This window comes from Lontra canadensis, unplaced genomic scaffold (genome assembly GCF_010015895.1).
Source record: "Lontra canadensis isolate GAN:19392208 unplaced genomic scaffold, GSC_riverotter_1.0 scaffold6, whole genome shotgun sequence".
NCBI classification, from domain to species: domain Eukaryota; kingdom Metazoa; phylum Chordata; class Mammalia; order Carnivora; family Mustelidae; genus Lontra; species Lontra canadensis.
In genome coordinates, this window is record NW_022631000.1 from 35,459,227 (window position 1) to 35,475,619 (window position 16,393).

Here is a 16,393-nt window from a genome sequence, read left to right on the forward strand (position 1 = left end):
CTTCCCCAGTTGATGACGGTTCTATAATATTCAGGAGCATCTGGTTGGCACCAGCCAAGGCTTAAGAAAATGAATCTCCAAAGTTACTGAAACTACCAGAGTTTTGACTAAATTCTCCAACTTTGGGGAAAGTGTAGTTTTAAGTCACAGGTTCTTCCTTTTGTAGAGTGCCCCCACCCCCAGATCCTTTAGTCTTGATTTACAAGTTAAATGAGCAAGTCATTGATCCAGCTCCTATTTCCCAGGATGTTTTTCCACAGTCAGGATGAGGACAGTAATGGGGTTGTCAGTTGCCTTTGTCATTCTTTTCCTTTTCCTCTTGAAAGTGTTTTTGTGGAAACCCTGCCGGATGTCACAGAAAGGCGACCTGGGCAAGATGTGTGTCACTTCTTTCCTTGAAAAGTGTCCAGGACTCTGAGCCCAGAGAGGATGTAATAAACACACCATGGTGCTTGGCCAGCATATTCCAGCCAGTTAGAAAAACAAGGCAGAAGACATAGGATTTAACACCCACCATGGCAGCAGCTGCCCTGGGAGGGCATGCCATTTGACTCTCCACAGGTGCGGAGTGTTGGTCTCCAGCTAAGGAAAACAACCGGCCATAGCATCCTTCCATGTGCTCGATCATTTTAAAGAGCATTTTAAGGCATCCAGTCTCTGTTTCCAGCACACTGGTCTGCTGCCTTGTGGCTCTGGCATGAGGAAAAAAACATGGCTGTGGAGCATTTGCTTTTTACTGGTATGTGCCTTCTAATGATGTTGGTCCCCATTAGGATTTGACTATTAAACTAAAATTGTTTTCAGTTTGTTTACTTGAGCCTTAAGTAAATAGACAGAACACATGAATTCAATTAAGCTTCTCAAAAAAAAAAAAAAATCAAAGCCATTCCAACGGAGTCTCTTTTCCATGTTGACCCACGTTAGCAAAGAGGTCTATAATAAATGCTGTACCCAACCCAGTGGGCCGAGGCCATGTGCATGGCTAACACAGTCCAGTGAGTCAAAGAAAATGATGGAAAAAATAAAAGCCTCTGGAATTGAAACATTCTATTTCAGTTCTCCATGGACCAAAAAAACCAAACAAACAAAAACAAACAAAACAAAACAAAATAACCCAGTAAGTCTGGCCTGGGTTTAATTTAAACCACTTCATATTTAGTTCATAAGAACTTTAAAAAAAAAACTGCAAAATTATTTTCGCTGTTTTTATAGGTGAGGAGCTGGGGACGACCTGCCCTTTATGGAAAGCAGTTTACTTCCAAAACCCTCAAGAATACAAAGCCTATCTTAAATTAGAAAATTTTTACTAAATGTGGTTCTATTATTGTTTTTGTTACTCTTATTCCCCTCAGAATAGTCATCTGCAAAATAAATATAAAGCAGATATACATTCTGCTTAGAAAACAAAATCTACATAGACCAGCTATTCTCTAAAAAAGAAAAGATACAGTCAATCCTGCTTTGTACCTTTCAGATACGTGCAATCACCGATGGTAAATCATTCCTTTCCTGTCTGTCCTTATTTGGACTTGTTCCATGGATACACAAACATTCAGCCTCTTTCATTGGAGAAGCATGGAAGAGACAAGCCATTTCCCTGGTTGCTGTCTTCCCTACTTTCAATCTGTTAGGCTTAAGCTTCAGTATCTCCAAATAAATGAAAGTCTTGAGCAACACTGAGGAAGTAATACATTAATTAGATTGCTTGTATTTATTGACTGTTCACCATTTGCCAGACACTGTTCCATACAGCATAGTTCATTAAATCCAAACAAAAACCCATGAGGTGAATAATAGTGCTCTTCTCATTTTACAGATGAGGAAACTGAGCCAAGAGAGGTGATAGAAGTTGCTGCTGTTAATATGATTGTTGAAATGTATCATCAAGCACTTACTGTATGCCAGGCACTGTGCTAAAGGCTTTGTATGAATGATCTGGGTGTATGTGTTAATTTTAATTTCAGTACAGTTAACATACAGTGTTATATTAGCTTCAGGTGTATAATATAGTGATTCAGGAATTCTATACACTACTCAGTGCTCATCATAATAAGCGTACTCATTAATCCCCAGGCACAGTTATGTGCTAGGAGCACTGCTTCACACTGATTCTGTCATTTCATCTTTACAACAGTACTATGAGTTAAGTACAGTTACTTCCCCCATTTTATAGATAGGGAAATTGATATAAAGACTACAAAAAAAAATAAAGGTAACTCTAAGTCAAAAAGATTGTTTAACAATTCAGAAACTTATCCAATAAAACTATTTAGGGAGATGTACTATAATCATATGAAATTTGAAGTTTTGAGAAGAAAATGTTATTACTTTGGGGTGCCTGAGTGGCTCAGTCAGTTAAGCATCTGCCTTTGGCTTCAGTCATGATCTCAGGGTTCTGGGATCGAATCCTGCCTTGGGCTCCCTGCTCAGTGGGGAGTTGGCTTCTTCCTCTGCTGTTCATGCTCTCTCTCTCTCAAATAAATAAATAAAAGATCTTTTTAAAAATGCTACTACCTTAACTGTTGTTATAACCCAGAACTTTTTGTAGGAAGAAAAAAAAAAACCCAGTGAAATGGTGAGAAAGCATTCCTCTAACAGTCATATATTTTGAGATTTAAAAAATCTGTGTAATGCTCCCTGTCTGATAAACGGATATTGGGATGTACTCTGTACCTTACATATTTTTAAGTTTCAATAATCCCAGCAATAGAAATTTCTGAAATAAAGTTCAAACGTATAGGTATCTTTCATTTTTGAAATATGATTAGGCTCCAGGGAATCAGAGAAATACTTGTTTGGTGACTAGACGTGGACTAACAGGGATAGAAAATAAACACCCACCCACAAGATTTTCATCTTGAGAGCGTTCATTGGACCTTTTATTTATTTATAGACAGAAAAATTTTATATTTTTTATTTTATTTTAATTTTAATTTAATTTAATTTAATTTTTATTTTTATTTTATTTTAATTTCAGTATAGTTAGCATACAGAGTTATATTAGTTGCAAATATTAGGTATACAAAATAATGATTCAACACTTCTATATATTAATCAGTGCTTATCAAGATAAGTGTACTCTGTCTTAATCCCCATCACCTATTTCCCCCATCCCCCTACCCACCTCCCCTCTGGTAACCATCAGTTTGTACTCTATAGTTAAATATCTGTTTTTTGGTTTGTCTCCTTTTTCCTTTCTTCTTTGGTTTTGTTTCTTAAATTCATCCTATAAGTGAAATCACGGTATTGGTCTTTCTCTGACTACCTTATTTCACTTAGCATTATACTCTTTAGATCCATCTGTGTTGCTGCAAATCACAAGATTTCATTCTTTTTTATGGCTGAGTAACATTCTTTATATTTATATATCCTATTTATTCTCTATCCACTCATCTATGGGTGGATACTTGGGCTGCTTCTATAATACGGCTATTATAAATAATGCTACAATAACCATAGGGGGGAATGTATCTTTGAATCCATGTTTTCTTACCTTTGGGTAAATACCTATTACTGGATAATATAGTAGTTCTGTTTTTAACTTTTTGAGAAAACTCCAAACTGTTTTCCACAGCAGCTGTACCAGTTTGCTTTCCTACAACAGTACACAAGTGTTCCCCTTCCTCTACATTTTTGTCAACACTTGTTGTTTTGGGGGTATTGATTTTAGCCATACTGATAGATGTGAGGTGGTGTCTCATTGTGGTTTGATTTGCTTTTCCCTGATAAAGAGAGATGTTGAGCATCTTTTCATGTGTCTGTTGGCCATCTGGATATCTTCTCTGGAGAAATGTCTGCTTATATCTTCTTCCCATTTTTATTGGATTACTTGGTTTTGGGTGTTGAGTTGTACCAACTCAACTTATATATTTTGGATACTAACTTTTTATCAAATATGTCATTTATAAATATCTTCTCCGATTCAGTAGTTTGCCCTTCAGTTTCATTCATGGTTTTCTTGCTGTGCAGAAACTTTTTATTTTGATGTAGTCTCAATAGTTTATCTTTGCTTTTGTTTCCCTGGTCTCAGGAGAAATACCTAGAAAAATGTTGCTACAGCCAATGCCAAAGAAATTACTGCCTGTGCTCTCTTTTAGGATTTTATGATTTCAGGTCTCACATTTAGGTCCTGAAAACATTTTGAATTTTTTGTGTATAGTTTAAGAAAATGGTCCAGTTTCATTCTTTTCCATGTAGATGTCTGGTTTTCCCATTTATTGATAAGACTGTCTTTTTCCCATTGTATCTTCTTGCCTCCTTTGTTAAAGATTGATTGACCATATAAATGTAGATTTCTATCTGGGCTCTGTATTCTTTTCCATTGATCTATGTCTCTATTTTTATGTCAGTAACATACTGTTTTGATTACTGTAGCCTTGTAGTGTATCTTGAAGCCTGGGATTACGAAATCTTCAGTTTTGTTCTTCGTTTTGAAGATTGCTTTCTCTATTCAGGGTCTTTTGTGGTTCTATACCAATTTTAGGATTATTTGTTCTAGTTATGTGAAAAATGCTATTGATATTTTGATAGGAATGGCATTAATTCTGTAGACTACTTTGGGTAATATGGACTTTTTAACAATATTTGTTCTTATAATCCATGAATATAGAATATCTTTCAATGTCTTTGTCTCATCTTTAATTTCTTTCATCGGTGTTTCATAGTTTTCTGAGTACAGGTCTTTCACCTCCTTGGCTAAGTTTATTCCCATGTATTTTATTATTTTTCAAGCAACTGTAAATGGAATTGGTTTTGCAATTTCTCTACCACTTCATTATTAGTGTACAGAAATGCAACAGAGTTCTGCACATTGATTTTGTATCCTATGACTATGAATTCATTTATCAGTTCCAGTATTTTTTTGCTGGAGTCTTTAAGGTTTTTTATATATAATATCATGTCATCTGCAACAGTGAAAGTTTTACTTTTTTTTTTTTTAACCAAATTAGGTGTCTTTCATTTCTTTTTCTTTTTTAAAAAAAGATTTATTGATTTAATTTAGAGAGTGGGGAGGGGCAGAGGGAAAGGGAGAAGAGAATCTCAAGCAGACTCCCTACTGAGCACAGAGCCTGATGTGGGGCTTGATCTCACAACCTTGATAACATGACCTAAGCTGAAACTAAAAATAAAATGATCAGCCAACTGAGCCACCCAGATGCCCCATTTTTTTTCCATTCCTTGTCTGATGGCTGTAGCTATGACTTCCAGTACCACGTTAAATGAAGGTGGTGGGAGTGGAGATTCTTGTCTTGTTCCTGATCTGAGGGGAAAAGCTCTCCGTGTTTCATCACTGAGTATGATGATGTTTGCTGTGGACTCTTCATACGTGGCCTTGATTATGTTGAGGTATGTTCCTTCTAAACCTACCTGATTGAAAGTTTTTATCATGAATGGATGTTGTACCTTATCAAATGTTTTTTCTGCATCTACTGAAATGATCCTAAAGTTTTTATTCTTTCTCTTGATGATATGATGTACCACTTTGATTGATTTATGAATATTGAACCACCCTTGGATCCCAGGAATAAATCCCACTTGATAGTGGTGCATTATTTTTTTTTAATGTACTGTTGGATTCAGTTTGCTAGTATTCTGTTGAGGATTTTGCATCTATATTCATCACCAATATTGGCCTTTTCTTTTCTTTTCTTTCTTTTTTTTTTTTTTTTTTTGTAGTCTCTTTCTCTGGGTTTGGTATCAGAGTAATGCCAGCCTCATAAAATGAATTTGGAAGCTTTTCATTGAAAGCCACTGTCCCTTGTTGATTTTCTGTTTAGATGATCTGTCCATTGATGTAACTAGGGTGTCAAAGTCCCCTACTATTATTGTGTTCTTTTCTATTATCTCCTTCATGTTTATTAATAGCTGCTTTATGTATTTGAGTCCTCCCATGTTGGGTGAATAAATATTTATAATTGTTATATCTTCTTGTTGGAATGTTCCAGTTATGACTTTATAGTATCTTTCTTCATCTTTTGTTATAATCTTTGTCTTAAGGTCTATTTTTTCTGATATAAGTATTGCTACCCCGGCTTTTTTTTAACTTCCATTTGCATAATAAGTGTTTTTTTATCCCATCACCTTCAATCTGCTTGTGTCTTTAGTTCTGAAATGAGTCACTTATAGGCAGCATATAGATGAGTCTTGCTTTTTTATACATTCTGTCACCCTATGTCTTTTGATTGGAGGCTTTAGTCCATTTACATTTGAGTAATTATTGATAAGTATATAGTTACTGCCATTTTGTTGCTTGCTTTATGGTTGTTTTTGTAATTCTTCTCTGTTCCTTTCTTCTCCTGTTCTCTTCTCTCATGGTTTCTTTAGTGATATATTTGGGTGACTTGCTCTTTATTTTCTTTAGTGATATATTTGGGTGACTTGCTCTTTATTTTTTGCATATCTATTACTGGTTTTTGATTTGTGGTAACCATTAGGTTTGTATATAACATCCTCTGCATAGAGCAGTCTATATTACCTTGATGGTCACGGAAGTTTGAACTCATTCTTTATTTCTCTCCCTGTCTCCAATATTTTAGGTATCTGATATACCATGCATCTTTTTATTTTGTGAATCCCTTGACTGATTTTTATAGATATACTTAATTTTACTGCTTTTGTGCTTTCTATTTTTCTTACTCCTGTTTATGGTCTTTCCTTTCCACTCAAACTGCCTTTTAACATTTCCTGTAGGGCTGGTTTAGTGGTCATGAATTCCTTTAACCTTCTTTGTCTGGGAAGCTCTTTATCTCTTCCTCTACTCTGAATGATAGGTTTGCTGAATAAAGTACTATTGGCTGCAGATTTTTTCCCTTTCAGCACTTTGAGTATATCATGCCACCCTCTTCTGGTCTGCAAAACTTCTGCTGAGACATCCACTGCTAGCCTTATGGGGTTTCTCTTGTATGTAACTCTTTTATTTTCTCTTGTTACTTTTAAGATTCTCTCTTTATCACTTTAATTACTTACTATGTGTCTTGGTGTGGGCCTCTTTGGAGTGATTTTGTCAGGGGCTCTCTGTGCCTCTTGGATGTGGATTCTGTTCCTTAGATTCAGGAACTTGTCAGCTATTCTGCCCCCTTTTCTCTTTCTTCTCCTTCTGGAATCTTTATAATGTGACTGTTATTATGCCTGATGCTGACACTGCGTTCCCTAAGTCTATTTTCAGTCTATATTATTTTTTTTCTCTCTCTCCTGTTCAGCTTGATTGCTTTCCATTACTCCCTCCTCCAGGTCACTGATCCATTCTTATGCTTCCTCTAGTCTAGTATTTGTTTCCTCTTGTATTTTTAAAAATTTCAGTTACTTAGTTCTTCATCTGTAATTAGTTCTTTTTTACGTATTCCATCTCTCTGTTAAGCATCTCAGTGAGGTCTCTACTCTCTTCTCAGGCCCATTGAGTATCATTACGATCATTACTTTAAATTCTTTCTCAGGCATATTGCTTACCTCTGTTTTGTTTAGTTGTCTTGCTTTGATTTAGTCCTGTTCTTTCATTTGGGACATATTCCTCTATTTCTTCATTTTGTCTAACTCTCTGTGTCTGTTTCTGTGTGTTAGGAAAGTCAGCTACATCTCTTGTTCTTGGAAGTAGGGGCCTTATGAAGAAGAGTTTCTGTAGTGCCCTGCAGGGCACTGTCTCCTGTTCACCAGAACCTGGTGCTTTAAGAGTGCCTGCTGTGTGTGCCCTACTGTTGTGCCTGAGCCACCTTTGCTTTAAGCCCAATGATTTGTAATGGCTCTCTTTTCCCATTGGGGGCAGGGTTTGGTCCCTGTGTGGTTATTAGGTCAGGTTAGGGCTTCCTTGGTCTTGCATTGAGTCAATCAAGTGTTGTCCAGAGATGTGGTAGCTGGCACCAAACTGCTAGGCACTTTGGGGTTGGATTCTTAGGAGCTGCTATTGTCTCCTAAGGTCTCCATTGCAATCTTCTCATTGGAGAAAGACAAAAGGACCTGTGCATTTTGGCTAATGTGAAGACACATCTAATGTAGTAATATTTCTTACTCATGCATCTGCTTCAACTGAGCATCCCACATAATTGGGGTGAATCCTGGCATGATGGAAACAATTTGTGTAGTGCCAAGGAAAGAGCACCTCAGGGACTAGAATGCATCATTGCCCCAGAAGCATGTTTCTCTGGCCTATGGTCCTTCCTTTTTATTCTCTATCCAGTAGATGTGCTTTGGGTGTAAGCACAAACCTGAAAATGGTTCATGAGGCACTCTGTTGCCTTCTATAGTGACACAAGCACCACACAGCTATTAAGTTCAGTTTCCTTTAAGTTTGGGTGAAAAAAAGATCCCTGAGGTCATTTGAGAGATAGAGAGAATAACGATCTGTAGGGTTTTAGTTTTTGGTTTATATACACTCTCCCTGTTGTTTGCAATGCAGATGGAAACACTGTTATATTGCTCTCAAGGTGCTGATAACAGTGTGCCCAACCACATGGGCCCTGATATGAAAGACAGGCACATCTGGTCTGGTTCTCTGTATCCAGGCCTTGAAGTTCTCATTCCTGGCGTCATGCAAGCACAGAAGTTGAGGCATAAGTTGATTAATAATTCATGCAATTGATTCCAGGCTAGCTCTACTCCAAGACTCTCCCTGGCCTGATGACTGCATACTCCCAGAAGTCTCACCTATTTCTCTTAAGGATCTAACAGTTCAGTTTTCTGGAGGCCAGGCAATAAGGGAGGGATGGAACAGTATGCTCCAGTCAGTCACAGATTATGCATTTCAAAGTTGGAGGAAGATCCTTAAAGTTGGATTTGCTTTTCTGCATTTCTAAAATCATTTAAATCCTAGCAATGTCATCATCTGACACTTGAAAACCCTGAATACATCTGAAAATCCTATTTTGGTGCAAGGAGAAAAATTTCTAAATGAAGTCAATTTTTAGACAGGACAGGATGAGAGAGAGGACCAGGACCTGAGGTTACTAGGGTCCCATGGCTGTCTTATCATTAATACTCTAAATATTTCCATGTCTCATATATTCCCATGTCTCTTTATCTCACTATAGACCAAGTTCTCCATTCAGAAAATGGTGGGGCTTTTTTTGTTTTTTTGTGGGCTTTTTTTTTTTTTTTTTTTTTAAGGCAAAATTCCTGCTGCTCCCTCCTTACTGCAATTCCCTTCTCCATAGGTGTCCAGGACTCTAACTTCTGCCCTCAGGCCCACCTGGCAATGTACTTCAGTAACTTCATGTTTCCTTTTAGAATGAGTTGGGTAGAAATACACATACATATATATCTTCCTTGCTGGTTTTGGTCTTTGGGAAATGGTGCTGTGAGATTTTTAGAAAGTTGAACAGGTTCACCAAATGAACCCATTAAGAGCTGCTTAGATTACTACACGTATTCTTGGTACATCCAAATTTTATCATTCTTTAAAGTCAAAAGAAAGAGTTTCTAATGGTGATATTTTAGGGGTTAGAAACAAATAAAAAGAACATTATTTCTCAGTAAAGGAGCCATACTGACATTTATAGGTGATTTGGTCAGGCTGACCTTAAATGAAATACAATAATGAAATGAAGACTGTTGGAGCAGAAGGAAAGTAAACCTGTACAAGGATGTTATTTTTGAGGAGAGAAAACAAACTCTGACTTGACAAGCTGCAACAGAGGCATTATTTGCCCTCTATCATTATTTCCGCCCTTCTCTCTTGATATGTAACCACCTGAATTCAGACTACATGTTCCAGCCTCCCTTGCAGCTAGGTGTGGTCACATGTAACTTTGTTCTATGTAGCCAGTGGGATATGAATAGTAGGTTGTATTTGACTATCTGGAAGACAGTCTTCTTTCTTTCCTTTCACCTCCTTGATGGCTGAAATACTGACCTGATGGGTAAGGATAAATAACCACCTTGGACTGTGCCACAGAAGTTACGTGTTCTCTGGTGTGCTCAAGGGTGGGTCTCTGAAACATGAATTTCTAGACAGACTGTTTCCAAGACTTCTTTAAGTGTGAGTGAAATAAATGACTGTCTTTGTTTAAGCCACAATTGTGTTGAATTTTTGTGTTACTCTCAACCATACCTAATCTAAACTGCTTGTATCAGTAGTCTGGGAAAGTTTTAATTGATTGACATAGCTTGATGGAAGAAAGAGAAAGAGTGATGGATTCTAAATCCTGATTCTAAATCTAAGATGGAATATGCTTTAAATATTTTACATCAAGGGATCTCAAATACTGATCCTGACAGCTGCATCAGAATTACTCCTACAAATCCAGATTGCTGTGTCCCCTTCCTGGAGACTCTGATTTAGTAGATTTTCTATGAGTCTCATGAACTTATATTATTTAAAAACTCCCCATGCAATCCTGATATCTAGGTATATTTGGAAGGTATTTGATCTGGAATTGTTCTTTGCTGGGAAGGTGAGTCAGAACCACCAGAAAAGAATTTTCTCCCTCAAACACAGATGCCTTCATGGACATATGAGAATGCGAGATTGAGGGGAGTGAGAGGGACAAATATTTTGATACTCTGAATTCTGAAATAAGTGATTCTTCAGGCTCTTTGGATCTCCTCTCCTTTTCTCTGCACCCACCCAGAGTCACACAAATGTCACCCTAACAGGCAACTCTCTGTCAGGTTAGCCTTAGTTCAGGTAAACCTACAGTGACATAACTGTATGTGGCTAGTTTGTTTTTTTTTTTTAACCAGATTACATTTTCTGTGGGAAGTTCATTCACTTCCAGTGTGCATTATAACACATTAATGAATCATAAGTGTATTTTTGATGAAAACAACTACCATTAATGTGCAGGACGAGTTTTAAAGATTCCAGGGCCTCACACATCAGAAGTTGAATTTTTTGGCACCTACAAAAATCTGCAAGGTCAGCAGATTCAGTTGAACAGCTGTCAGCTGAAGTTGTTCTAAAAGTACTTGGGCACACCAGTGGGTTCCTCTGGCAGCAAAGGTGACAGGCACCGCAAAGTGTTACCAGAAAGCAGATCATGGCAGGTGTGAGACATTCCCAACAACAGTGGATAGGACAGGATTATATTAAGCAGCATGTCCACACCAAAGTAATCCTTTTACAAGATCCCCCCTCATGTTGACAGTTACAAGCTGCTTGACCGCTCTGCTCTCCCACCTTTTTCTGGGAAGCTAGAGAAGTCCCTCCACCAGAAAGAAGCCTCTCATTCACTAGGCCATCTGCAAATCTCAGCAGAAATAAAATAAAACAGAACCAAATGTCCATTCTAAGGCAAACTTTGAAAAGAGTGCCAAGGATAGCAAAGATATAACTCCAGCTGGGTCACCAACTGACCCAGTCTCATTGGGTAAATCACTCAATTTATCTAGTTTTTAGAATTAAGGGACTGAAGTTGATGAACCATGAATTCCCTTTTAAGAGTTGTACAATTTTATATCTATCTTATAGGAAACTGTATTATATGTAAGTAGGTGAAAGTAAAAGCTTCCTTCTATCAATTATACATTTACTGTAATTTTAAAAGATAAAAATCCTAAATCCCAATGTAAAATCATCAGACAGACATGCATGTAAGCATACCCTTCAGAACCTGAATTTCTGGAAATGGTTTCTTGGTTGCCTAATCCCCACAAACTGATGGCATCCTGCTGTTCCTGCCAAAAGATTCTATTATGCAAATATTTAGGCTAGGCCTTTTAAACATGCACAAATGTTTATTTCACTCTTCCAAGTAACATCATCCAGAGGGCTCAAAAGATACTGAATTCAGGCATTTATTGACAGTATAGCTATGGGATCTTATTAATAGGTATGTCTGAGACCTAACCTTATGCTTCCTGATGGTTTTCTCATTGAGCAAAACTGCAACCAGAAATAAGACACAACCCTTTTATTGGTTATTGTTATTACAAAGTGGCCTTGAGTCTGTCCTAGTGCTTTCTCCATTTTAATCCTTCCCCTTCCCTAGGTGACACTCCAGCAATGAGATCCTTACCTCCTGAACCTTCCACCTAGCCCTGCTATAATGCGCCCTTGATCCAAGGACCACTGTCCATGCAAAAGGTTTTAAAAGAGAAATGGGAACTCTGAGAAGTTCCAGGACAAATTTGGAGGTCCAACAGCCCCAATGGATGAAGCGTCAATGGAATTTAGGGAAACAGAGAGAAAAAAGGCAAACTTACTTCATCCACATGCCCCACAGCTCCATAGAGTCTTGCCATTTGTCCGATGAGGTAGGGGAATCTCTCACCAATCTCTTTCAGCATTGGAAGAAAACCATTCAAAGCCACAGGTTCGTAGCCTGCTATCTCTATGAGGATGTTTAGGATGACATCATTATGGGTTGAATCTTTCAAATACCCGATTAGGAAAGGAATACATTTCTGAACCACCTACAAAAAGGAAAGAGAGGAGAAGAAAGAGAAACAAGGAAGAAAATTAATTAAGTCAGAATCAATCTAATATTTTTTGCATGAAATCTAAAGTCAGCACATTCTGGGATTATTGCCCTCATCGCAACTCAAACATATCCCCCACAACTGGAATTTAAAATTTATGATAAAGTTTCAGAGGATTTGGTTTCTTTTCATCTGTGCTGTGCTATTGGAGAGTAAAGTTTACAAAAATGTTTAGATACTGCTATTCATAAATCAAGTTTTGATGTGTTATGTCCTCACCAGGAATATTACATTTCCTCCAACCCACCATAAGAGCTATGATTTAAAGGACAATATGGTATAAGTATGTCAAAGATCCTTGATAACTTTAATGAACATCTTCAAGTTAGAGAAGTATGCCTTGGAAATATTTAATAGTAAAAATAAGGAAACAGGAAAGAGCTTTAACATTTTCTTTAATTTTCCATTTTGATCACAAAAATGTACTAAGATAAAAAAGATTACCAAAGTAAAATAATTTCTACCATATTCCTGATACCCTAATGTTGCTTTCTTGACTTGGAATGCTTTTGTGAATATAAAAATGCAATAATTCATATTAAAGAAAATGTGACTTTTTGTGGAATAAAGTCACTATGTTAATACACAGGTTGCATGCTAACAATTTGATGAATTGTTTTGTCTGCTAAAATAAAATAATTAGAAAGAATAACCTGTGGAAAACTGAACAATAAAGTAAAAACAATTTGCTCATCCCTATTTCTACTACGTTGATTTTTTTTGTTTGATGTTGGTTTGCTCTTTTGGTTTGTCACTTTTTTTTTGGTAAGGTCAACTTGAAATGTAGCTTCCAGTATTAAAACAGAATCTGATACTCAGGTTGGCCTGCTAAATTTATAATTCACCTCCTGCCAAAAACCTACTTCCCCCACGTCCCTCTCTAGCTAGCTCTAAGTATCTCTTTTCTCCATAAATGGCACCATTATCTGCCTGGCTACTCAAGTCAGAAATCTGGGAGTCACTTTTGAAAGCTGTTTCTCCCTCATCAGAGCCTCATCCAAGCAACCACCAAGTGGTTCATTCCACCTCCCAGGTATCTCTCCACTTCCCTTCATTTTCATTCATCTCTCCACTCACTCATTCACAAATATTTATTGAATCCTCCCTATTTTCAAGGTAGTGTTCTAGGTGCCAGTGTTACGGCTGCTAATAAATCTGACTTTGTGGAATACTTCAGTGTGTAGTAAAGAAGACATTCCGTAAAACAAATAATTACAAAGGAAATGCATAATCATAAATTCTAATTAAGTGCCGTACAGGGAAAATCCAAGGTGCTGTGAGACCTGTGAGACATGTCCTGGGGACCTCATTCAGGCTGGGGTCAGGGAAGTACTGTCAGCAGGTACCTCTAAGCTGAAACCACTGATCCCCTCATCCTGAACCTGCATTATTCCAACAGCTTTCTAACTATTCTCTCTGTCTTCAGTCTCATCCACCCAATTCCTTTTCTGCTTTGTGGCTACAATGGTAACCCTTCCCCTGCTTAACATAGTTCACTAATTTGATATTGCTCTCCAGATAGAGATTTAACATAACTTTTCTGAACTGATGACAATCTATCTTTCTAGACTTATCTTACCTATTCTACCCTCTCCCATCTAGACCCTATCACGTATCATACTTCAACCGTGTTGATTTTTTAAAAATTTTTTCTTGACCTGCTAAGTTTTCTCTTGCATCTAGTATTTAACTCATGTGATCGATTCTGCCTATAATTCTTATTATCCTATTTTGCTTGACACTCCTCACTCTTGAGGCCACGGATTAGCTGCTGTTTCCTTTAAAAGCCTTCCTCCACTCCATTTTCTTCCCATTCTGTCCAGTGTCTTGGCTGAGGCCCCATCATACCCTAAATGGCTCCCAACAAACACTTCTCATGCTTTCTTTATATTGCTGCTCTAGAAGTCTGCTTTGCAGGCTGGATTAAAAACTCTACAAGGTCAAGACTCAATTCTAATTTGTATTCCATTGCACACCCAAAGCCTAGCACAAAGCCTGGCCAAAAAATGAGTCGATAAATATTTGAGGCACAAATCAAAGGAAGACATGTCTAAATGATTTTATAGGGTAGCCTTTGAATAACCTCCACACTCTACCCCATAGTGTTGAACAGTTGCACATAATGTTTAACATACATATTGTCACATGTCGTATACAACATAACTAATAGAGACATAAAAAAGACATTTTGAGATGACTAAAATTATCCTATGTACAAATTTAAACTTGATACTCATAGCCAGTACTTGCTAAGTAAGGGCCAGGGCTAGTTTCTGGTATATGGCACATAGGAATGCACAGTTCCATAAATGCTGCCTGTGCATTTGGAAGCAGCTGTATGTCCTTCAGGAGAAACCACGAGAGATCCCTGGCACATGAGGCAGAAGTGTCAGCCAGCTGCTCTGGGTCAGGGCACCATACTTAGCCTGAGTCTTTTAGGAATGGAAAATGCTTACACACTTCCTGCCCTATTCTATAAAATTCCATTTCCTAGTCCTTACACTTCATGTCCTATTCCTGGAACATGAAGGTCTCTGTGACACGTGCTTCTAGTCATGCCAATTTTATTTAAACTCTAGCCATACATCCCAAGCCATGCAAGAAAATACTGTATTCATTGTCCCATAAAGGAAAAAAAAAAAAAAGGAAAAAAAAAGCGAGCAAGCTAGCTAGTTAGCTGGCTCATGGCGAATACATGTATGTTTAGGCAGAGTTGAACCCATAGAAGCAAAGAGAAGAGAAGCCTTGAATAGCATAAACAAAGTAATTTTACCAGTTAAACAAAAGTTGATTATTTTGCCATTTCCTGATAGCCCAAAGCTTATTATGATGGTGATAGAAAGGATAGATATTTCTTGAAGTTTATCACACATATGAAAAGCAAGTGGTACTTTGGGCTTTAGATAGATTATTCTTGGATAAGAAGGAATTTTATTTTCTAAACACAGGGCATTTCCTTAAGCTGCTTTCTTTCATGCTCCTTCACTTGGGGCTGCTTCACGTCTCAGAGAAAGCTTTGTCATCACTGAGAGCAGAGTAGCCACTAAGACAGCATCAATGGCTGGAGGAGAGCAAGCCGACATGGCCTTTGTTCAGGCCATAAACCTCATGGCACAGACCTCTGAAAGAGCTTCGCAACTGACCTCCTGGCCTCAAATCTCTCTTCCTTCTATTCTGCTGTCATTGTCCTAAAACCCCATTAGAATCATGTCAAGACTTCAAAGATTTCTCATGGCCCACAGCTGGAATCCCAATGCCATGGCATTCACTGGTGGGCATATCTACTGCCTCTTCCACCATGAACTCTGACCCAGAGACATGCCACTGATCACCCACAGCTGGCCCGAACACAGAGAGAACACTTATGCTTTCAAAGCCCATCTCAAATGGCTCTACTTCTGGGAACCATTCCCCACAGCCCACTCGAACACGTGCAGAACCAGGGGTTAGAAGACAAATAAAGGTCATCACACCACGCACTCAAATACTCAGCAGTTACTCCTCCACCTGACACATATACCTTTATAACAATCGAGGAGGCCTGATTTGAATTTGGAAGTTTTGGCCTGGGTATAGGGACCAGAGAGAAATGACCCCTAGACCACATTTCTTGTCCCTCTTTTCTCCTTCTCCCCCAGCTTTGCCCTGCAAGGAGTCTTGTATGCATGTATGTGAATACCCCAGCCCACATATGCAAGTTCATCTGGGACACACCTCAGGCCTGTGGGGTCACACTATCAGCATGGCCTGTCCTTGGGAGAACAGATCCAGGGACCAGGCCTGCTGAAGCCCTGGAAGCAGGAAGGAGATGATACATAGGAAAAGATTTCCAAGGTCCCAGTTATCTGGACTACATTTAATAGACGACGGAATGCATGGAAATTGGGAGAACATGCAGGTGAGGCTCAGATCAGGACCTTCTAAAGTAAGTATTTTTAAACATAGGCACCTATCTCTGACTTGTCCACTCCTTCCAGGGCAGACT

At 38.1% G+C, this 16,393-nt stretch overlaps 1 protein-coding gene across 5 annotated transcripts in view; it reads right to left on the reverse strand.

The window, feature by feature from the left end:
- Positions 1 to 16,393, reverse strand: part of VEPH1 (ventricular zone expressed PH domain containing 1) — a 246,357-nt gene that overhangs the window by 153,840 nt on the left and 76,124 nt on the right. For all 5 annotated transcript variants that reach the window (XR_004382083.1, XM_032852594.1, XM_032852593.1 and 2 more), the window contains exon 6: positions 12,133 to 12,342. Coding sequence is in view for 4 of the 5 variants with exons in the window: in XM_032852594.1 (XP_032708485.1) it covers positions 12,133 to 12,342 (210 nt within the window). In the remaining variant the exon portion in view is untranslated. The remainder of the gene's footprint in view (positions 1 to 12,132; positions 12,343 to 16,393) is intronic.